Source organism: Corythoichthys intestinalis, chromosome 7, assembly GCF_030265065.1.
Source record: "Corythoichthys intestinalis isolate RoL2023-P3 chromosome 7, ASM3026506v1, whole genome shotgun sequence".
NCBI lineage: Eukaryota > Metazoa > Chordata > Actinopteri > Syngnathiformes > Syngnathidae > Corythoichthys > Corythoichthys intestinalis.
In genome coordinates, this window is record NC_080401.1 from 26,277,919 (window position 1) to 26,301,726 (window position 23,808).

The 23,808-nt window shown below is 42.0% G+C and overlaps 1 protein-coding gene across 1 annotated transcript in view; it reads left to right on the plus strand.

Annotated features, from left to right (window-relative positions):
• Positions 1 to 23,808, plus strand: part of pla2g4ab (phospholipase A2, group IVAb (cytosolic, calcium-dependent)) — a 56,434-nt gene that overhangs the window by 9,203 nt on the left and 23,423 nt on the right. The window contains exons 5-12 of the mRNA XM_057840859.1: positions 65 to 178; positions 307 to 344; positions 1,239 to 1,383; positions 4,563 to 4,699; positions 5,610 to 5,832; positions 5,943 to 6,057; positions 10,290 to 10,427; positions 10,533 to 10,622. Of these exons, the coding sequence (XP_057696842.1) occupies positions 65 to 178; positions 307 to 344; positions 1,239 to 1,383; positions 4,563 to 4,699; positions 5,610 to 5,832; positions 5,943 to 6,057; positions 10,290 to 10,427; positions 10,533 to 10,622 (1,000 nt within the window). The remainder of the gene's footprint in view (positions 1 to 64; positions 179 to 306; positions 345 to 1,238; positions 1,384 to 4,562; positions 4,700 to 5,609; positions 5,833 to 5,942; positions 6,058 to 10,289; positions 10,428 to 10,532; positions 10,623 to 23,808) is intronic.

Consider the following 23,808-nt stretch of genomic DNA (forward strand, 5'->3'; position numbering starts at 1 on the left):
GATAAGAGTACCTTAATACGTAGCAATAATCTTCAGTGAACTGTGTACTTTTGATCCTACTCAGGTTACATTAATGGACGCCAATTATGTTATGGATGAAACCCTTGGGACTGCTTCCTTTGATATCTCCAAACTCAAAGTTGGCCACAAAAAGACGGAGACCTTCCTCATTGGCAAAGTGCGCGGCAACACATTTCATACAAAGATAGCTTCAAAATTCTCTACAAGCATTGTTACATTTCAATTCCAACAAAACTTGCAGTTGATGAAACTAATCTTCAATGTGTTCCCTTATTGTTTTGATAGGCGACCAAGGTCTACTTAGAGATGTTCCTGGAGATATGGTATGTTGTTTCGAACAAACATTACTTGTATTCATTGTTGTCTTTCTAAGTTACAGTACAGTATTTGATGATTTTTGTTGAATGCTGCCATCATATTACCGTAATTTTCGGATGACAAACCGCTACTTTTTTCCCCTTATTTTGAATCCTGCGGCTTATAGTCCAGTGAGGCTTGTTTGTTGATTCATTGGAGTAGTAGGTAAAACTTTATTTTACAGCGACGTCATAATACCATCATTATTATGACATGACACTGCCATGGACATTAATGAATGCTTATGACCGATGTCATTAAGTGTCATCTGGCAAATTATGTCACGAACTCCATTTATGTCCAGCTCGGATCTTTTACATGCATTCAAAGTAAGATAATTTGCCAGATGACACAAAATGACATCTGACATAAGCATTCATTCATACTCAAGGCAGTGTCATGTCACAATTATGATGGTCTTATGACAGTCTTATGGTGTCACTGCCAAATAAAGTGTTACCAAATACCATTACTAGAAATAATTGAAACAACTAGAACAGTAACTGAAGAAATAATTAGCACAGAACATGAATTTTATTTGTTATTTACATCTGTATCGCTGCAATGCATGCTAGGAGGCATGTTGGACAACAACAGTGTTGACAGCAGGTGGCAGCAGAGGTTGACTGTCTCCTCCAAGGGAGCAGTGATGGCCAAATGAAGCTTTTTGAAGCTCTGAAGCTTTGCAGCAAATTGGTTCAAAGCTTCATGGTGTCAAATTTGGTGGGTGGTGGTTTATACTGCGGTGCGCCTTATAGTCCGAAAATTACGGTAAGAATGCACAGAATCACTTGTGAATAGGTAAAGAGTAATAAACAATCATGCTTCTAACCAAAACACCCCTTTTTATGTGCCTCCAGCACCAATTTAGATCTACGGTTTAGCCTGGCTCTGTGTGAGAACGAGAAGCGTTTCCGGCAGACTCGTAGAGAAAGAGTGATGCTGGGCATCAAGAAGCTACTGGACATGGAAAAGCCTCGAGTCCTTCCCAGTTCACCAGAAGAGGTGGGATAGGTGTTGACTGTGTTAAGATAAAGGAAGGAAAAACATGTATTTAGTCCCTTGCAGTTAACGTTAGCATGCATTATCGTTCCACAAATAGCCTAACATGTCGGTTGGGTGATGATTACATGCAAAAAGGGAGGCTTAGAAAGAGGGGCCACACAAGGAAGTGAACTAGGTGTAACATAGCCTCCCCCTGAATTCCTCGCTATGCACTTCTTGCTCTCTTTGCTGCAGAGGTTCAGTATTTGGTGCAGAAGTAAAACTGCCTAGTCATAGGTTATGATCAAATCTCTTCTCGCAGCCATTCCCAGCTATGTCCTAATACCTTTTTTTGGCCCAGACGCAAGTATGCGAAGCAGTAATTGGCCTGATTTAGTTTGGTATGTCTTCACCATTTAAGAAACCTCAGACAGCAATACATTTCATATGTGAACAACTTTTCACAGTAACGTCCCCATTGTAGAGAGATTAAATTCAATCATTCTGAATTCCTAATGCACAACAATCAAAGCCAAACCTACATTTAATGTAAGTTTTCATATCTAACAAAATAAGACCCACATAGAAAGTCTTCAACATTCTGTTCCTGTTCCATGAACAATGTTTCATTTTCTTCACTCATATGGATTTCGTCTGATGCCCTTGAGACTGGTCACAATCTGTCACCACGCCTCAACAAGTTCACCATGTACAGGAAGTTCTTGAGAGCTGAGATAACCAGCCACTGTCTTCCATTTAACATGTCACCATATTTCATCTTGTTTCTTTGGTTTCTGTTTCATGGCAATTAATTTGAATTCTTACATTTGCTTATGACATAAACAGATACTAACACAGAAGGCAACAATACAGGAAATCAGGAAATAGTGGAAAAATATATAAAGGCATGTACATGTGTCATTTTAGAATCGTAGGACATTTATGTCTCACCCTTCAAATTTTTAATGATTCACACACAAAATGCTAAAACATAGTTTGAGTTAAATTTCATGTTCTGAGGCAGCATCTATAAAACTTTGAGAAAAGAATACTTGAAACTGTTTAAAACACCAAATAAGCCCGGAGTACCTCCTAAAAATGTAGTTTTACACTTGTCTCACTCCCCCTTAATGACAGAATGGAATCTCAAATAAAACTTTTCAAATTAAATTGGAATTTTGGGTGGTATTATTTGTTTAATTGCTTTATCTTGGTTACAGTGGGCACATTTGTTTTAAAATAAGATTTCAAATGGAACTCTGTTACCATAAACTTGTAATAGACAAAGAAGTTCATCAAATGATTAACTATAATTGACAGCACTAAACAGTTTTCCAAAGAACTGGATAGAGCAAGTTTATTGTAACAAGTGTGAGCTGTGATGGTAATACTAATTAAGTGTATCGATAGTGGGCGTATCAGGAAGATCAGGTTCGCCTACTAGAGGGCAGCAGCAATGAATAAAGACAGGTTTCGATTTAGTGAAAAGTGTATTTATAGAAAATGTGATACAAAAAGCCTTAGAAATATTTACAAAATTTAAGCGTGCACACAGGCACTGTCGATCAACAGGGAAAAACAACGTTCAACTTTCTTGTGTAATGAACAGCCGAGAGCATGAATGGCTTCGGTTTTATGAATGCACAAGGAGAGTGTCCAGTAGCGCAGCTTGAGTCATTGGAAGTTGGATGGGTATTGGGAGAGCTTGGCTTGAGTACTGGGGAGAGAGACAGACAAGCTGCATAGCCTCCTACCAGAACTTGACTTGAAGATTCTGTTGTAAGACAGGAAAAGGACCGTCTTCAGGCTCCTGGCCTTGATTCCTAGCTCGCCATCCTTTTGTTGGAGTAGTCCCAAGGCAGGGTAGGGCATCTGGCCTGCATGGACCAACCAACCCAATTACGAAAATGCATTAGTATGCTAATGTTTAGCATGTTAACATCATGATAAAATAATGCAATAATAAAGCACCGACGGACACAAAAAATCAAATGAAAACACAAATTAGCATGCGTTAGAATTGTGGCTAATCCGCTACCAATAGATGACACATTCAGATTCACCAGTTCACTTGGATGTAGTTGAGCACACAGTAACAGGTCTCCAACACAAACAAAAAGGTCCGGTGTTCGGCCATTCCTTACTACGTGGCGAAACGTCTACACAATGCTCAGCATGATTGCGCAAGCAACCGCACGCATGCGTACATCGGTTAGAAGCGGCGAGTACTCTCTATTTTTGTTTTTATTTAGTTTTTTAGTACCTTTTCATTGCCTCAAAAATATTTTTTGCATGTATTACTCTATCCTACATTTAACCATTGTGTTTTTTTGTGTTAGCTTTGAAGCAGTTGACCACATTAGTCATGTAGCGTATTTAAACCGTCCTTATTTGATATAACTACATTTATGTATTTTGTTTAGGCATTTTTTTTAGTACGTTCTGCCTGTATGCATCTAAACAAAACAAGTTTAGAGCGCACGGTATACTTTGGGTGTGAAATTCGACTCATGAAGGAAGTTTCGCCGATGTAGCAGATTTTGGCAGAACTCCGGTTCTATAAGTGATAAAACTGCCTTTAAACAAGTTTGAAAAATACTGTTGCTGGATAGATGAAAACAGCCGTTTGAGACTGACCTGCAGCCATTGCTCCTTGGCTTCTCTCCCACAAAACTGAAGGGAGAGGAGTCAAGCCAGCTATATAGGTGCTATATAGTGCCTGGGTGACTGATGATTGGTTAATTGGTATGATTAATGTGGCTTGTCATGAGACGTGGTACTTTCAGGGAGTGTGGCAAAAACAAGCACTGACTAAAAATTGGGAATCTTAACTCATGTTACATTATGTTTCCCCTTCTTGTCTATTTTTCCCACATCTAATAAAATAGATAGCCTTAATTGAATGTCTCACTCTACTTTGTGCAAGCCTGTTATGCATATGATCTGAAGAATAAAAGTTTTTTTTTTTTTTTTAAATCTCTACTTACGGTATTTACAGAAGTAAGTTTGTTGTCTTGGTCAGCAGTAACAGCTCAATGAACAGCTGGTTTCAACTCCTGAGAAAAAGCTAACTTTTGTACAGATTTGCAACCCTGTTATCTGCCACAGTGATTATGCCAAGTATTTTAAAAATCAGACAAATTTATGTAATTAAAAGTTTGTTTCTTACATTTATGATTTTCCCTCTGTGTGCGCAACAGGTACCAGTAATTGCAATCTCTGGTTCAGGAGGTGGTTTTCGTGCCATGGTCGGCTATTCGGGTGTTATGAAGGCCCTGTTTGAGTCTGGAGTCCTAGATTGTACAACATATATTGCCGGTCTCTCTGGATCCACCTGGTAAGTACCCCCTACCCCATTCTACCCCCAAATACTTTCTTTATATTTCATACTTCATTCAAAAAGGGCACCAGAGGGTAACTATGGTACTTGTGCTGCAACGATTAATCGATTAGCTCGAGTAATTGGATTAGAAAAAAAATTCAAATCAAATTTTGCTGCTTCGAGTATTTGTTTAATTAAAGTGGCGTTGTAATGTTGTATTTTGAAAGTGTTTGCATTTAGTTTTATTGATTTGAGTGGATACACTGCCCTCTAGTGGCAACAGTTAATATGACACAACTCATTTCACATGGCTGAATGCAGGTGCTCCCTGTTAAGACCAACATAAGCTAAGTTTTTGTTTGAGCTAATGTATTTTTTATGCATCTGTAATTTAGTTATATATAGCCGTATTTTTGTGCGAATATGTGTTTGAACCATTTGTTAAGAGCATTGTTGAAAAAAAGTTAGCATTTTATAGTATCTAAGCTAGCGGACTTTTGCTATGTAAATTAGCCAATTGTTGTACTTAGATCCCCATTTATTAAATTTTTTTTAATACCATTTGAGGCTCCGCTCGGTATTTTAATTTTTTTATGTTCCTTATCCAATTAATCATTCGAACTAACTAGTTCATCAATTCATCGACTACTAAAATATACGATAGCTTCAGCCCTATACTAGTATAATACATCATGAGGTATTCTGGAGTGGCAGAGATAGTTATGTTAGGATAGTACAGGGCATGTGTGGAGGGCAGCAGAACAATGTTGAGGTGTGCTGCAGGTGTGACGGATGAGTTATAGGTGGATGTGGAAAAAAAACTTCTAAAAAGTACACTATTTTCTGCTAACAGTCAAATGCAACTTTTAGAAGTTCCAGTCAAATAAGTGCCCCTATACTCAGTCTTCTATGTTTGGATCTTTAGGTACATGTCCACCCTCTACTCCCACCCTGAATTTCCAAACAAAGGCCCAGAAGAGATCAACAAGGAACTGATGAACAGAGTCAGTAGTAATCCATTACGACTTTTGCTGCCCCAACATATAAAAAACTACATCCAAGCTCTTTGGATAAAGAAGGCTTCAGGACAGCCGGTCACCTTCACTGATATTTTTGGTATGCTCATCGGAGAAACCCTTATACCTGCGGTAAGAGCTGCATGAAACATGTTAGATTTCATTTTATTAGGAGTTACTTTTTTGAAGCACTGACAGTAATCAACTTCCGATATATGAGAGCGTGTTTTTATTCTTTTTAGAGGATGGACATCAAGTTGAGTGACATTCAGGAGAAAATAAACCAGGCACAAAGTCCTCTTCCTCTCTTCACCTGTTTGCATGTCAAGCCAGATGTCTCTGAGCTCATGTTTGCAGGTAAATATTGTGGGTTTTCTGAGCAACTACAGAATTTGTAAACCATTTCCATATAAATAATGAATACTTGGAACACATTAGAAGTAGGGCTGTCAAACGATTAAAATTTTTAATTGAGTTAATCACAGCTTAAAAATTAATTAATCGTAATAAATCGCAATTCAAACCATCTCTAAAACATGCCATATTTTTCTGTAAATTATTGTTGGGATGGAAAGATAAGACACAAGACGGACATAAACATTCAACATATTGTAAATAAGTACTGTATTTGTTTATTATAACAATAAATCCACAAGATGGCATTAACATTATTAACATTCTTTCTGTTAAAGGGATCCACGGATAGAAAGACTTGTATTTCTTAAAAGATAAATTTGAGTACAAGTTATAGTAATTTTATATGAAAACCCCTCTCAATATTTTCGTTTTCAGCCACGTCGATTTTCTGTCTGTGAACATTATTTTTTTGAGTGATAGGAATATTATTTTTGTTGTGCTTTCAGTAAATGATACTGTAGCGACTTAACTCTTCCGCCCAAATGCATGATGGGAAGTTGGGCAACCATGACTGTCAGTGGTGGATGCAAAAGGTATACAGTATGTTCTGCAATTTGTTCAAATAGGCGTGTCAACAAAAAGAACGTCTCTTGCTCCGCCCAAATACATGATGGGAAGTTGGGCAACCATGACTGTCAGTAGTGGCTGCCAAAGCTTAATCCAATACAAGGCGCGGTCCAATGAACGCCTGTGCCCACTCGCATTTCTCTGTCTTTTCACTCTAAATGTGCTAAAACGGCGTCATCGTAAACTATTTGAGGCAACGCATGAATAGGTAATTCCGTGCATGCGTTAATTGTGTCAAATAATTTAACGCGGTTAATTTAAAAAATTAATTAACGCCCGTTAACGCGATAAATTTGACAGCCCTAACTAGAAGAGAATGAATATTAAAAAAAAAAACAAAACAAAAAAAAACATCATAATGAGAAAGAATCTGACGTTTTTCTGTGGTGGTCCATGCATTTGTGACAACTATAATCAATAGAAGAAATGGCTTCATACAGATATTTCTCAGTTGTTCTCTACTTCTAAAACCGTACAACTGCTCCCTACAAGACTTGGATGTATCATATTTTCGCACTATAAGGCACACCTAAAAGCCTTCAATGTTCTCAAAAGCCTTATAATCTGATACCCCTTATACGGTATATGGATAAATATTGGTTTATCATGGCATGATATTCCCTTTAGAGCAGCTTATCTAGTGGATGCATAACGCAACCCCAATCACTACTAATGCTATTACTACTGCGCCTTATAATGCTGTGCGCCTTATACGTTTTAAAATAGGCCATTCATTAAAGGTGTGCTTTATACTCCTATGTGCCTTATAGTGCAGAAAATACGGTACCCTTTTTGATGCCATTTTTAGACTGTTCGAATTTACGTTACATTCTTTTGCTTTTATTCATAGCAAAACCACTCATTTATTCTGCTTTAGAGGATTAAACTAATTGCTGAACTAAAAGAAGGACACTACCATTACATAGATATGATAATGTGATGAACTGTTTTGTCTTGTTGCCAATGCAACCTCCACTTATTGTCTGCTTTTACAGCCCATTATTAAACTTAAATTATCTGTATGACTTCAGACAATTTCCTCCAAAAGCGTGACTAACACGCATTTGTCTCGACTCTTCCCTGCCACAAATTGTTTTTTCAGGGAAATACCACAGCATCAAAAAGTGGCTTAAGTACAAGCAGGTTTCAGTAGCGAAAATGAGTACATATAATTATGCAAGGTATGTTTGCGTGCATTGGTGCGTCTATTTTTAGATGCAGGCCTGCAGTTTTTGTTGCTGTGCCATCTAATGTATGTCATACAAGCCTGAACAAAAATGTCTTGATTGCAAGTAGTGTTGTGTCAGTTGACTTTCATGTTTAATCTATATGGGAAAACCCTCTTGGTGGAACCTGGGGCTCATATGAGCTCATATCTACTTGTTTCAATTTGCCAAGATTAGACAGTGGGCCTCCCGAGGAAAACAGGGCGATACATTGCTAGATTTTAGTCATTTGACCATATTTTTCATATTGTGTTGCACCATTACAATTTTTAGTGTTGTAGTAATTTTTTTTTTTAGCTAGTGATTTGCTACTGATACCGATTCCGATACGTGGCTGTGTGTGGTACCGGCTGATGCCAATACTGTATTGATTCCACGTTTTAAAAAAAAAAAAAAAAAAAAAGAAAATAGCTATTGTTTTTCTTATACTAAATTAACTAAAATTAACTAATCTTAAACTAATATGAAATTCATGCAAATTCAGTTGAATGAAAATACAGTCAATGTGATTATACCACATTAGTACAGTAATGGATGAAGTACTCAGTTTTTTTTTTTTTTGACTTAAGTAAAAGTACAAGTATCTAAGAAAAAAAACTCAAGTAAAAGTACAAAATTACTTGTTTTCGAATTTACTTTACAAGTAAAAAGTGAAAATACTTTCTCCCGATACAAAAATGTGATATATGACATCTGAGTCAATATGCAAAGAAAGAACCAGAAAATTCACTGACTACTCAGTTTGATTTAAGGCTGTGCAGAATAGAAAAAACAAGCAATAAAAATGACTGCACTGTAAACAAAAGCTTAACAAGCTCTAAATTTAGCTTAATGTCGGATTGCAGCAACTATAAGGTGCATACTAGAGCATGAATAGGGAGTGGACATTCACTCCCGTTCCTTCCCGCTCCCAGAGAAAAACTCCCGTTCCATCCCAATCAAAAAGGTTGCGTCACAAAGTAAATCCCATCCCGTCCAACTACTGTAGAATGACTCCCGATCCTGTCCCGCTCACAGTCAATATTACTCTCACACTCCCGTTTTTTTTTTTTTTTTTTAAATTACCTTTAAGTTGCTCATTAGGAAAGTCAATAATTTTAATCTGTTTAGGATCATTGTGAGCAGGAGCCTACAAAAGCAGGCTTTGAGCGACAGGCAAGCTTCACACTGGACTGGAAGCTTGTTGATCACAAGAAAAATGTATAGTAGACAAAAAAACATCCACATCTTTCTACAATGAAAAGTTTTCAATAACAGTACAAGGATATGCTTTTGTAATATGGGAGAAACCCATAGTACAAACCCTTCTTACATAGGTTATTCAGCCCAAATTTCACAAACATGTATAATAGGTTGAAGCTTTGTTGTATCATATCATATGCAATGTGATTGACTTGCGGGCAATCCAGAGTTTTCGCTGCCTTTTGTCAAGTCATCTGAGAAACTCCAGTTCTCCTAAGAGCCTGAACAAAACTAGTGCTAGAAAATACATAGAGGCTTTGGTGGATATATTAAGATCAGCTAAGAGATACCTTGTGAATCATGTTGAATTTGGGAAGGTTCAAGATTAACTACATTGTGAGAATATAAATCAGGTGCACAACTGTTTTACATATTGACCATTTCTGGCATGAGTCATTCATTACCGTGTGATGTTGGCTGAAGAGACATGGTGGTATTGCAGATTCATGGCTCCAGTTCTCATCTGAGGCAGCTGCAAAGCACCTGGGCCATAGTCAAAGGGTGAAGGGTGGAAAAAAAAAAACGATATCAAAAGGAATTCGTTATGAAGTGAACCAGCTTCTTATACAGTATGTACAAGAGATTTCGGCTATTCATTTAAAATGCAGAATGAGTTATTTTAGTTGTTATCCTCAACACATGACACAGTTGTATATTCTTTTATCCCATGTTCTGCCTAAATTATTACATGAGTATACAGTGTGCATTTGGCAGATTTATTAAATATTCTTTCTATAGTGAATGCACACTTGCAGGATATGTTTTTAATTAACAATTATTAATATATTCCTTAGATTTTGTTATATTTGAATTTTTCAATTGTTAAATTGATTGACTGAAAAAAAATACTGGTAGAGTAAGATACGGTTGGGTGTTCACTTTTACAGTATATATAAATGAATATGGATAGAACATTGGTGACTTATCAACGTTTAAAGCCTAATTTGAGCAAAATCTTCTCACATATCAGGGTACTAACTACTGACTGGAAAAGGTCTAATGAGTCATAAATTGTTCTTGTCTGGCCTTTTACCATATATTTTCCTAATTCTTCAGTTTTTAGAGGTAACATTTGTTTAAAGAAAAAAAATACATTGATGCATGTCTCTTGATCTAACATTGAGATTTCATTTGCAGACTGGGTGGAGTTCAGTCCTTATGAAATTGGAATGGCAAAGTACGGCACTTTTATGACACCTGACATGTTCGGAAGCAAATTTTTCATGGGAACAGTTGTCAAGAAATATGAAGAAAACCCTCTTCACTTCCTAATGGGTGAGAAAAGTGTGACTGAAATGTTCACATTTTTGCAGATTCTGAATACTGTTGCAACTACGATGATTTATCTTATTTAATGTATGTGTGTCTGAACCGTGACAGGTGTGTGGGGCAGTGCCTTCTCCATTCTTTTTAACAGAGTGCTTGGGGTAAACGATACCGCCGGAGGCTCAACAATGGAGGAGGAGCTAGGTAAGTATTTCCTCTGTGATTGCACTCCCGTTGGGCCTTGTCTGTACAGGTTTCTTTCTTCCTATCAGCATTCTATAAGTAACATTACCATAATGACCTCATCTCATTATTATGAAGTCAAATTTCAGGTTCCTAATTCTTGCAAGTGTCGACTTTTAGTATTAACAATTAGAATTTTTGAATTCCGATGTATTAGTTATTTTCATCAAAGTGAAAATAATTTTACAGAATGAAAAAAAAAACGAAAAAAAAAACATTGCAGCTTTCTACACAACCCTAAAGAACCAAGACAAAAGCAGCATTTTCAAAGAAACAATGCTGCAGTAATGATAATATTGTTCAGCAGTATCGGTAATTATTCGACCATACTTATTATTCTGGGTTTAGTGCTCTAAAATTATGCCACAAAATATTACTGAGAGTCAATGATGGTCGAGTGGTGATTTATTTCCTGATTCAGCTCTACCCTGTTTTACTGGCTGACTGAATATGCCTTTTGCCCCAAAGTCAGCTGGGATTGGCTACAGTTTCCCACAAACTTGAGGATATATAGAAAATGGAATACTGAGAGGTTTTTTATTTTCTTTTTTTTTTCTTTTTGGTAAGACAATACTTAGCATACGGTAAGTGATGGTTGAAGGTGAAAGATGGTTGCACAAAGTATTTAAACATTTTTTAGGCTGCTGAAAATGGAAAAAATGAAGTTGAAACCAGGTGTAATACTTCACAAAGACAAATCAAATCAAATTTATTTATATAGCCCTTTACAAAAGCCGCAAGGTCCCCAAAGTGCTTCACAACAAAGACAAACATGGCTCATAGTAAATACCGTATTGGCCCTAATATAAGACGGCCCTAATTATAAGACGACCCCCTCGTTTTCAAGACTCAAGTTTGAAAAAAAATTATATTATTACAATATATTTGAGAGAAAAAGCATGTTATTTTGCCTCGTTCAAATCTTAATATCTGAACATTTAAATATGTAAATTAAAGTGCAATCACATTCATAAATGAATGGCTTCTGGTTTTTCAAATGTTAGGATGTGCGTGAGCAGGAAGGGATCCCAATGCAGACAACTTCAGGCGAGCAGTATTTTATTAGCGATCGCGAGAAGAGCGTGGCGGGTGGAAGTTTGCTTGGCTCGGGGTAGTTGAGCTGACGAGGAAGCTCGGAAGGGAGGCAGGCGTGGAATCCGACGAGGGGCGCGCAGAAAACAGGACCTGGGACGAAAGCAAGGTAGTCGTGAGCCAGTGAGCAAAGATATCATGTAAGGAATGCGAGATACAACTGACGTGCGTAACAGACGAGTTGATCGGGCGACGTGGTGGTGCGACCGCTGAGTTTTTAAGCTGGCTGATGATGAGTCACAGCTGGCCGCTCCACCCATCTGACAGTTGACCTGTAATCAAGCAAACCCCCTCACCTGAGGCAGGGCTCAGGAAGGAGGGGCAGAGGCCCTAACAGGACCCCCCCTCCCACGGGCGTCACCTGGCGCCCGACGGAGTGCACCGGGATGGGCGCGGTGGAAATCCTGGATGAGAGCCCGAGACAGCACCCACCGGGACGGGACCCAGGAGCGCTCCTCAGGGCCATAGCCCTCCCAGTCCACGAGATACTGCAGCCCCCTGCCACGGCGGCGGACGTCCAACAGGCGCCGCACCCTGAACGCAGGACCACCATCGACCGACAGAGGTGGAGGAGGGGGCGGAACGGGGGGGACAATGGACATGAGGAAACCGGTTTGACCTGGGAGACGTGGAACGTGGGATGGACGCGGAAATGTCGAGGGAGCTTGAGACGAACGGACACGGGGTTGACCACCTTGACGATCTCATACGGACCCACAAACCGGGGGGTGAGTTTAGCCGAACCAGTCTTCACTGGCAGGAACTTTGATGACAGCCAGACCTTCTGGCCCACAGTGTAAACAGGTGCAGGCGTGCGACGACGGTTGGACTGGGCAGATGCCGTTTGTGAGGCCCGTTGGAGCGCCGTGTGGGCCTGGTTCCAGACCCGGGAGCACCGGTTGACGTGGGCCTGGACTGATGGGACAGCGATGTCTTGTTCCTTTGAGGGGAATAACGGCGGTTGATAGCCAAGGGAGCAGAGGAACGGGGACATACCGGTTGAGGCGTTCGGAAGGGAGTTGTGGGCATACTCAATCCACGGTAGCTGGTCACTCCAGGAGGCAGGATGGGCCTGCGTGGTGCATCGGAGGGCGGCTTCTAACTGTTGATTTGCGCGCTCGCATTGCCCGTTAGTCTGTGGGTGATAGCCGGAGGAGAGACTCACCCCGATGCCCAGCGTTGCGCAGAAAGCCTTCCACACCTGGGAGGTGAATTGCGGTCCCCGGTCTGAGACGACATCTGCTGGGATACCATGTAGGCGGAGGACATGTTGTGTGAGCAGAGCAGCTGTCTCTGTGGCGGTGGGGAGCTTACGGAGAGGAATGAAGTGGGCTGCCTTGGAAAACCTGTCCACTATTGTGAGGATCACTGTGTTGCCGTCGGACGGAGGGAGACCGGTGACGAAGTCGAGGGCGATATGAGACCAAGGTCGGCTTGGGATGGGCAGTGGGTGTAGAAGTCCAGCGCTGGCCCTGGTGGACGTCTTGCTGCGTGCGCAGACCGTGCATGCCAGGACAAATGATCGGGTGTCTGACGCCATGGTCGGCCACCAAAACCGCTGCCGTAGCACTGCCAGTGTGGCAAAACAAGCGAGATGAATGAGACCATTCTAGTACCTTGGCACGCAGGTCCGTTGGAACGAAGAGGGTTGACTGTGGTCCAACACGAGGGTCGGGGTGGTGCTTGAGTGCCTCTTTCACCTTCCCCTCGATCTCCCACTCCATAGTGGCAAGAAAGCAGGTCGGTGGGAGTATAGTTGCGGGCTCCGCCTGTGACTGACTCCTTTGGAACTGCCGGGACAGGGCGTCAGATTTTGCGTTCTTGGAACCTGGAATGTAGGACAGGTTAAAATTGAATCGGCAAAAATACATGGCCCACCGAGATTGACGCGGGTTGAGACGTTTGGCGGACTTGAGATATTCAAGATTTTTGTGATCTGTGAGCACGAGAAACGGTACGGCTGTGCCCTCCAGGTGGTGGCGCCATTCCTCCAGAGCCAGCTTCACAGCCAGGAGTTCTCTATCGCCGATACTGTAGTTCCGTTCGGCGGGGGACAGCCTACGGGAAAAATAGGCGCAAGGGTGCACTTTCCCGTCGGCCCTGCGTTAGGACAACACGGCACCCACCCCCACCTCAGAGGCGTCGACTTCGACGATAAACTGGAGTGCCGGGTCAGGAGTCACCAGCACAGGAGCAGTGGTGAAACGGGCTTTGAGGTCACGGAAGGCTGCGCCGGCAGCGTCAGACCAGCGGAACGGCGTAGCTGTGGAGGTAAGGGCTGTGAGAGGGGCAGCTATTCGGCTGTAGTTGCGGATGAACCGGCGGTAGTAATTGGCAAAACCCAGGAAGCGCTGGAGCTGCTTTCGGTCAGCAGGAAGTGGCCAATTCAGGACCGCGGAGACCTTGGCTGGGTCCATGCGTAGTTGGCCTTTGCCGATGATGTAGCCTAGGAATTTGGTTTCGGGGACGTGGAACTCGCACTTCTCTGCTTTAACGAAGAGCTTGTTCTCCAGTAGACGCTGGAGCACTTGGCGAACGTGTTCCTTGTGTTCCACGGGGGTGCGGGAGTAGACCAGGATGTCGTCGAGGTAGACCACAACGAATCGATTGATCAGGTCCCCGAGGACATCATTCACAAGGTTTTGGAAGACGGCGGGGGCATTTGTAAGCCCGAATGGCATAACGAGGTACTCAAAATGACCTAGGGGCGTGTTGAATGCAGTCTTCCACTCATCGCCTTCCCTGATGCGGACGAGATGGTAGGCGTTGCGGAGGTCAAGCCTGGAGAAGATGGTGGCATCCTGAAGGGGGGTAAACGCAGGCTCGAGGAGCGGGAGCGGATATTTGTTTTTTACGGTGATATCATTAAGGGATTGATAGTCAATGCACGGCCGTAAGCCGCCATCTTTTTTCCCCACAAAGAAAAACCCTGCACCCACTGGAGAAGAGGACGGCCGAATAATACCAGTGGCCAGGGATTCCTTCACATACCGTTCCATCGCCTCCCTTTCCGGTAGAGAGATTGAGAACAGGCGCCCCTTGGGGAGGGCTGCACCCGGCAGGAGGTTGATAGCGCAATCGTACGGGCGGTGTGGAGGAAGCGACGCGGCTCGTTCTTTACTGAAAACTTGCCCGAGATCATGGTAACACTCCGGGACCTTGGAGAGGTCAGGTGGTTCCAATTCTGGGACAGGGCAGGACGGCGTCAGTGAAGACACAAGACAGTGTGCGTGGCAATACGAGCTCCAGGCGGTTATCTTGGGATGGGACCAGTCGATGGAGGGATTATGTTTTTTCAACCAAGGCAGCCCGAGGACAAGGGGGGAGCGAGGGCTCCTGAAAACGAGGAAGGAGCTCACCTCCCGATGATTACCGGACACGAGGATATTGATGGCTTCGGTCTGATGGGTCACCCGGAACAAGACTTGGCCATCCAAAGCGGTGGTCTGCAAAGGGGCTGAGAGCATGTGCGTCGCCAGCCCCAACTGATGAGCCAGGTCCCCGTCAATGAAATTCTCATCCGAGCCGCAGTCCACTAAGGCGGTGATGGTGCGCGACTGACCCTTACAGGAGAGAGTAACCGGGAGTTGGAGCCGGCGAGAGGGAATGTTGCTCATATGGCTCACGAGTAGCCCCTCTGCTACTGGCGAGCCCGAGTTTCCCGGGCGTATTGGGCAGTTGCGAAGGAAATGTCCTGCTGTCCCACAGTAGATACATAATTTGTTGTTGAATCTTCGCTCACGTTCACCTGTAGTTAGTCTGGTTCGTCCCAATTGCATAGGCTCCGGGTTGTTGACCGGGGGCGCTCCTCCGTGCACGCGCGCAGCGCTGGGTGACGGACCAGGAGGCGAAAGTGGCCGGGAGAGAGAGACGCGGGCGGGCGGAGCCTCCAGCTGCTCCCGGCGCTGTCTCTGTCGTTCACGTAGCCGATTGTCCAGCTTGATCGAAAGAGCGACCAAGTGATCAAGCGAGGAAGCTTCTCTTGTGGCTAGGTTATCTTTGAGGGATTCGCTCAGTGCCCGGATGAAAACTTCCTGTAGCGCCTCGTCATTAAATCGGCTCTCCGCCGCCAGCGTTCGGAACTCTATGGCGAACTCTGCAACGCTGCGGGCTCCCTGGCGCACCGACATGAGTCGCTTGGCGGCTTCTTTGCCCCGAACGGGGTGGTCGAAGACCTTCTTCATTTCGTCTGTGAAGCAGGCGTAGGAATAGCACACGGGGGAATTATGCTGCCACAGGGAGGAAGCCCACTCCAATGCGGCTTCGCGGAGGCGGCTGATCAAATACGCTATCTTCGCCCTGTCATCCCGGTAAGTAGATGGCTGTTGTTCGAACACCAGGCTACATTGCACCAGAAAGGCGCGACAAGTGCCGAGGTTGCCGTCGTACGGGGCCGGTGCGGGGACGTGAGGCTCTTGGCCCGTCGTCGATGACGCCGGGTTGCTTACCGGCATGTGGCACGGAGGGGTAGCGGCGTGACGTGGGGCTGACTGGGCTAATCGGGCTGGTGGAAGTGGTGTGAGCTGCTCTTGTATGGCTTGGAGTAAACGGGAAATGTCCGTTACCTTATTGAAGAGGAATTATATGGCTTGGTGGTGGTCGCGGAGTGACGTGGACGAGTCGGCGGGTTTGTCTGCGGAATCCATTATGGCCCGATCAAACTGTTAGGATGTGCGTGAGCAGGAAGGGATCCCAATGCAGACAACTTCAGGCGAGCAGTATTTTATTAGCGATCGCGAGAAGAGCGTGGCGGGTGGAAGTTTGCTTGGCTCGGGGTAGTTGAGCTGACGAGGAAGCTCGGAAGGGAGGCAGGCGTGGAATCCGACGAGGGGCGCGCAGAAAACAGGACCTGGGACGAAAGCAAGGTAGTCGTGAGCCAGTGAGCAAAGATATCATGTAAGGAATGCGAGATACAACTGACGTGCGTAACAGACGAGTTGATCGGGCGACGTGGTGGTGCGACCGCTGAGTTTTTAAGCTGGCTGATGATGAGTCACAGCTGGCCGCTCCACCCATCTGACAATTGACCTGTAATCAAGCAAACCCCCTAACCTGAGGCAGGGCTCAGGAAGGAGGGGCAGAGGCCCTAACATCAAATGTAAATAAACCAATCTATTGTGATAAAACAAAATTGCAATTACTGCATTAAACATCAAAGTGAAGTCTAACTGTAACTATAGTCTTGAAACAAATCTGATTAAGGAAAAACATTGCAATAAAATAATGCAAACTGGTTAAACTTGAGAGTAGCTGAGATCTGTCATGACAGAACATCGCTTCAATAATATATGGCGCCATTTAGCGTCGTGAATGGGTATAACGTCTAGACCGCGAATATAAGACGACCCCCACTTTTTCAGTCTTATTTAAATGGAAAAAAAACACCGTCTTGTATTCGGGCCAGTACACTAAAAGGCAGGAAAGTATTATACAATGACATTAAGAAAAAAAAGAAATACAAAAAAACGCATCACGATAAGTCAGACAGCAAATAAAACAATAAAACAGATAAAATCCGAAAACATTAAAAATCCATAAGAAATAAAACCAGGCTACACTAACATGGGGGAAAGGCGAGTCTAAAAACCGAGATTTAAAAAGGCCTAAATTCGTAGCAGTGCGGATTTTAGGGGGGAAGACTATTCCACAACCTGGTGGCAGCAACTGCAAAAGATCGGTCTCCCCACTGTTTGAGTTTGGACTGTGGAGCGTGCAAATGAAGTTGGCCGGTAGAACGAAGAGTCCTGCCAGAATTACGGATGGTTAAAATTTCCGATAAGTAAGAAGGAGCCTGGCCATTAATACAATTAAAAACAAACCGTAAAAGTTTGAAATCAATTCTAAAATGGACTGGAAGCCAGTGGAGCGATGATAGCATGGAGGTAATACTGTGTGTTCACGTCTAGGTGTATCTGTTAAAAATCAAGCAGCAGCATTTTGAACAACCCAAATAAAATATGCAATTAATTTTATTTAAAAACAAACCTATGCAGCCCTAAGTGAAAAAGTAATGAATACTTTATACTAATCAAATGACTACAGTATTTGTACCAATCTTGGAGCTATAACTGCATAATTTGCCCATTCAAGCCCATACCACAGCATCTCGATTGAAGTCCAAACTCTGACATGGCCACTCAAACCTAGACTTGCTGGTATGTTTCAGCCAGGTCTGTCTCCCGCGCTCGAACTTGAATACTGCTCGTCTCTGAATTGAAATTCAGCACGCAGTTGGCGGAATTGTAGCCGACTGATGCACCACTCACTGTGTAAATCACCGAGTGCAGTGGCTAGACTCAGATTGCGAAAGCCCTGTGAGGCTTCACTGGTGCCATGCAATGATTCTTCTTCTCCTCCTCTGCTCTGTCTCGGCTCATAACCTTTCTGACTCAGTGAGGCTGGCCAGTTGTTTCAGTGTGCATTATTAGAAAAAGCCCAGATAACATAAGATACATCGGCCTCCGTTGTAAGTTTATAGGCATAGTTTGATGGCAAATTTATTATGAATGAGGAAATTGCATTTCCGTCAAATAGTTGCTAATGGCTCTACATCCCTACTGTATGTAGTGGGATTGGAAGAAGAAACTAATCAGCTAATCCCTCATTTACAACTGCCCAAAAGTTTTTTTTGCTATTACTCAGCAATTCAGCGCAGAATTGTTCTCTGTCTTTGCATGTGTTTTCAGCAATAATCTTCAGACATCTTTTATGTGTATAGAAACAGTCATTCAATCATCTTATGTTCTGCTTACACTCATGAGGATTGTGGTCAGTCAGCCTATCATGCATGTTTTGGAAACGTGGGAGGAAACCAGAGAACCCGGAGAAAACACACGCAGGCACAGGGGAGAACATGCAAACTCCACACGGGAAGGCCAGAGCCTCGGATAGAACCCTTTTAGCTGAGAATTGAGGACATGCTAACCCACTCATCCACTATGTTGCTCTGTATAAAACAAATCAATAACATGACTTTATAGGAGCTTTATCCCCCCCAAAAATTCCAAATGATGTAAAAAATACATTTCTACGAGGTGGTTCACATCATCCGCTCAGCTCCGATTCATAGCCACTTGAGTCCGTTGTCTGCGGTCCCTCAAAGTAAAATACGTACAAGATCTAATTTCTGGTCCATCAACCTGCAGCCAGATCACGTCCTGACGTTTGGCATGCACCATACAGGACAGACAAGCAAAATCCGGTCTTTCAAGGTAAATAATCTTGAGAAAAATAGTATGCATCCAATTTTTACTATATTTTATTGAAACTTATACAAACAAAATGTATATAGGTCATTTGCATGGGATGTACAGTGCGTGTGTATCTCCAAACAATAAAGTATATTTTATAATGACTAAAGGAAATTACATTCTTCCTAAAAGTATGTTTGTGTGTTTGTGTGTGTGTGCGTGTGTGTGTGTGGATTTGTAAAGGGTGGGGGGTTGGGGGGGATTTTTTGTGTGTAGAACGGTATTAATCAAACTGTAGCTAAACTGTACCATTGGCCTTTGTGCATTTTTGGACAAAACAAGTTTTTTTTTTTAAAATAATGCCACAAAAACAAATTTGATCTGAAGACGTGCTCTCGTCCATTTTACGCATGCGCGTTTAGAGTCCGTAGGTGTACGGACCAGATGAGAGATGTATGCAGTGGGCATTGGGCAACGCAGCCCGCATGCAAGTGGTCCGCAACAGAGCGGAGCGGGCACATACTACTATACTGAATTGGGGGGGTTAAAGGCATGAACTGACATCCACACATTTGGTTGCAGGATTTTCTGGCTGAAATCAGACAAGCACACAACATTAAGCATGTTTAACTTTTGGCATTAGTTTTTTTTCATTGCTTCCTGTTTTAGTTTTCTGAAAGATGTTTCAGACCACATTCCTTTCGAAATATTTATTTTTAAACTTATTAATTAATTGAATATTACTCCCAAAGTCTTGGATATCATCAAAGAGGAGTTCTTTCTTTGTGAACAGTGGTTTTCGCTTGCAAAGGCTGCCATTTTTACCGTGTCTGTCGTTTAGTTGAGTCACGACCACTGACCGCAATTGGCGCCTGCTTTGCTTTGGATGTAATTCTGGTTTCTTTTATGACCTCCTGGATGTTTTTTCACTGTTGGGGTAATTTTGGATGGTTTACCACCCTGGGGAAGGTTTGCCACTGTTTCCAGTTTTCTCCATTTGTGAATAATTTCTGTGACCATGGTTTGCTGGAATCCCTTAGAAATGGTTTTGTAACCTTTTCCAGACTGAGATTTCAGTTACATTATTTCTTATTCGTCCTTACACTTTTACTCTACTTTTTATTCCTTTATTTCTTACTTAAATTTGTTCATAAAATTAGCCCATTAGAGGTCCCTTCTCACCCCCCCCAAAGATGTTTTCTATTTGTTTATGAATAATTTTAATTGTTGTGGGTTTGACATTTGTGCATGTGTTCTGAAGAAAGTTACTGGACCTTCAGTTGTTTTCTCCCTATTCTGTGCCATCCCAGGGTAAATGAGAAGATGGTATTAAGCCAAGTTAGAAAATCACATTTCAATTAAAAGCGTGTTCACGGTTTAACTCATATTCTTTAAAGAGCATACGACAGGAGAAAAAGTCTTAAATAGCATTATTATGTGAATTAGAACCATATTTTGAGACGATTCGACTATATCCAACAATTTAGCAAAGCGCAGATGACGAGAAATTAGTCTTTTAATCTGCCGGTTAGCCTACCATTATAGGGCTCAAGCGTCCCCAACAGGTGGATAACGTCAGCGGGAGACTGGGGTCATCGGTTTTACTATACAGCCCACTGAGGGGGAATTATTCAGAACGAGGAAAACGCGACGAAGAGAGCCGCAACATGTCATTGTTTCAGTCTCTCTACTCCAATATTTTTACAGGATTATCTTTTTTCCAAGTATTTTTCCCCAATAGCTAAATAAATGGCTTGAGAAGGACCAGTCAGCCCGTCGAGGGGGAACTATTCACAACGAGGAAAACTCAACGAAGAGATCTGCAAAATGTCATTGTTTCTGTCTCTTTACTTCAATATTTTTACAGGATATTCTTTTTATCCAAGTATTTTCCCCAACTGCTAAATAAATGGCATGGTCATGACAAATAACAGTCTTGTGCTAAATGGAATATGAAATAATAAAAATGCACTTTTTCAGGACGACATGGCAAAATTACTCCATAATGGTCAAAACTGTCGACTTCACCTTTACTGTCGCACCTCCCGAACGATATTTTATGACACCTAAATCGGACATATGTCATTTCCCTTCCCCAGCTTTGGAGAATGTAAACAAACCAAGAGGTGTGACAGCTAGCCGATATGCTAACCCGAACCGAGTGATGTTTCAAAGTCTTCGAAGTGGAAAATCACACATAACTAGCCCGGATTATTTGACATGACGACTGGGTTGTCGATTGTCTTTGCGAATCGGCTAACCGCCCGGCGGAGAGCAATTTACAGCTCGTTCCCCGGAGGAGGGCGGCTGCAGTTGTTGTGCAGCTAACGTGCAGCTAATGTGCATGAGGAGAGCTTTTTACATGCCTATCAATGATCAAACGTAAGTAGTCCTTTACTTAAAGAAAGTTTGTAGTGTTTACTTTGTAATTGCTGTATTCGTATTTGACATAATACAAAACAAGATGTTTACTCACTTCCTCGTAAGTCCAGTGGTCCCACAGTAGTAGGGCTTGTTTTGGCCAATATCTACGGTGAATGGGAACCTTTTGAAACTCCAAAAAGGCGCACACACCTCTCCCTCATACAGCAAGATTTTTTCTGCAGCCGTTTGGCTGGCGTGATGCAAAAAATAAACGTATTAATCCGAAAAATCAGCTGAATCCTTAGTCCTCATACACAACAGTAGGCTGTATAGTGAAGAGGAGTCCTTCTCCCGTACACGTCACAGCACCCTCCTCCTCAATGCAAGACCGAAGCCGGAAGTCAGTCATTTTCATGGCGCGGGATTAAAAAAACTAAGAAATATAGCGGTCCATATCATTCAGGAGCATAAAAATTACCACGTGTATTATGAAATAAACATGCTTTTTCATGTCACATGCACTTTAAAGCAGAAGACAAAACCTAGTATAAATGACATTCGTGCAAAAGCTGCTCAAAGTATTTTAGCATTCATTCATTCATTCATTTTCCATGCCGCTTTTCCTCACGAGGGTCGCGGAGGTGCTGGAGCCTATCCCAGCCAACTACGGGCAGTAGGCAGAGGACACCCTGAACTGGTTGCCAGCCAATCGCAGGGCACAAGGAGACATACAACCATTCACGCACACACTCATACCTACGGACAATTTAGAGTGTTCAATCAGCCTACCATGCATGTTTTTGGGATGTGGGAGGAAACCGGAGTTCCCGGAGGAAACCCACACAGGCACGGGGAGAACATGCAAACTCCACACAGGAAGGCCGAAGCCCGGGATTGAACCCTTGATCTCAGAACTGTGAGGCAGATGTGCTAACCACTAAGCCACCGTGCCGCGTATTTTAGCATGCAAATTGCAAATTTCTTGAACCCCTGATAATGGAGAAAACAATGTTTGAAAGCAAAAAAAGTGGCAGCTTACTATGGAACCCTTTAGACCCACATTTTTTTCTGCTGGGCAAAAAAAATAAAAAATAAAAAAAAATTCTCCGCCGACTTGTACTCTACTCAAACACCAGATCAAAGTGTAATTTTTTGGTCGGGGATATTTCATGCTTTTATTGGTTATTTTTAATGTTAATGTTATTGTGTTGTTGATGAGAAATGAGCACTTTACGTTATCCTTTTTGAAGTTGTGTTTGGTCAGCCATTTTCAAAGTGCCGAAAATAGCAAAGTGCCAAACTTCATGATTTGATTTTGATGGATAAAGATTCATCCAATCATCTCCCAGAAGTGGCAACAGCAACTAAATTCAGTGTATTTATTGGTTTAGAGACGCGAATAATCAATAAATAGAAAACAACATTTTGAAATAAATACCATTTTGATAAATAACAGACAAATTGTGTAATGTGGCCCTTACATTGTAAATTAGGTAATATTACTATGAAAACGATTTTACAAGATAAAATGCGTTTTTTACAAAGTTTTTTTTATTTTTTATTATTATTTCATCGTGCCTTTTTCCACAATAGGCTTTTTATTTCATAATGTCGTTTTTCAGCACGATGAGATTTTACAAGATAAAAAGCATTTCTGACAAAGATTTTTTTTCATAATGTCTTTTTCGACAATTGCCTTTTATTTAATACATTTCAATGAATTAGTGCTGCAACGATTAATCGATTAACTCGAGTATTCGATTGGAAAAAAATATTCAAATTAAATTTTGTTGCTTCGAGTATTCGTTTAATTAAAGTGGCGTTGTAATGGTTTATTTTGAAAGTGTTTGCATTAAGTTTTATTGATTAGGGTGCATACACTGCCCTCTGGTCTGCCTTATTTCACATGGCTGAATCCAACTGCTTCCTGTTAAGACTAACATAAGCTGCTGTTTAAGTTTTAAGTTCATGTTTTTTAATGCATTCGTTATTTAGTTTATAGGTATACTGTATTTGGCTGTTTTTTGGGAATATGTGTCAACCATTTGTTATGAGCATTGTAAAAAAAAAAAAAAAAAAAAAACGTCAGCATTTTATAGCATTTAAGCCTGCGGACTTTTGTTATGTAAATTAGCCAATTTTTATTTTGTTGTACATAGATCTTCATTTATTTATTTATTTTTTACACCGTCTGAGGCTCAGCTCAGGTATTTTAATTTTTCATGTTCCTTATCCGATTAGTCGATTATTCGAACTAACTAGTTCATTGATTAATCGACTAGTAAAATAATTGATAGCTGCAGCCCTACAATGAATTACCTTCTGTCGATCAAATACATAAGGCGGAGTCAGTTAAGTGATTGGCTGGATCGTGGAGTCTGGTCGTTAGCATTTGTTAGCGCCTGTTTGTTAGCATTTGGTAGCATCGATGAACTGTTAGGTAAACTTCCAGAAAGATTCTAATCAAAAGCACACACTCGTTCAGGCTGAGGTAAAGGCCT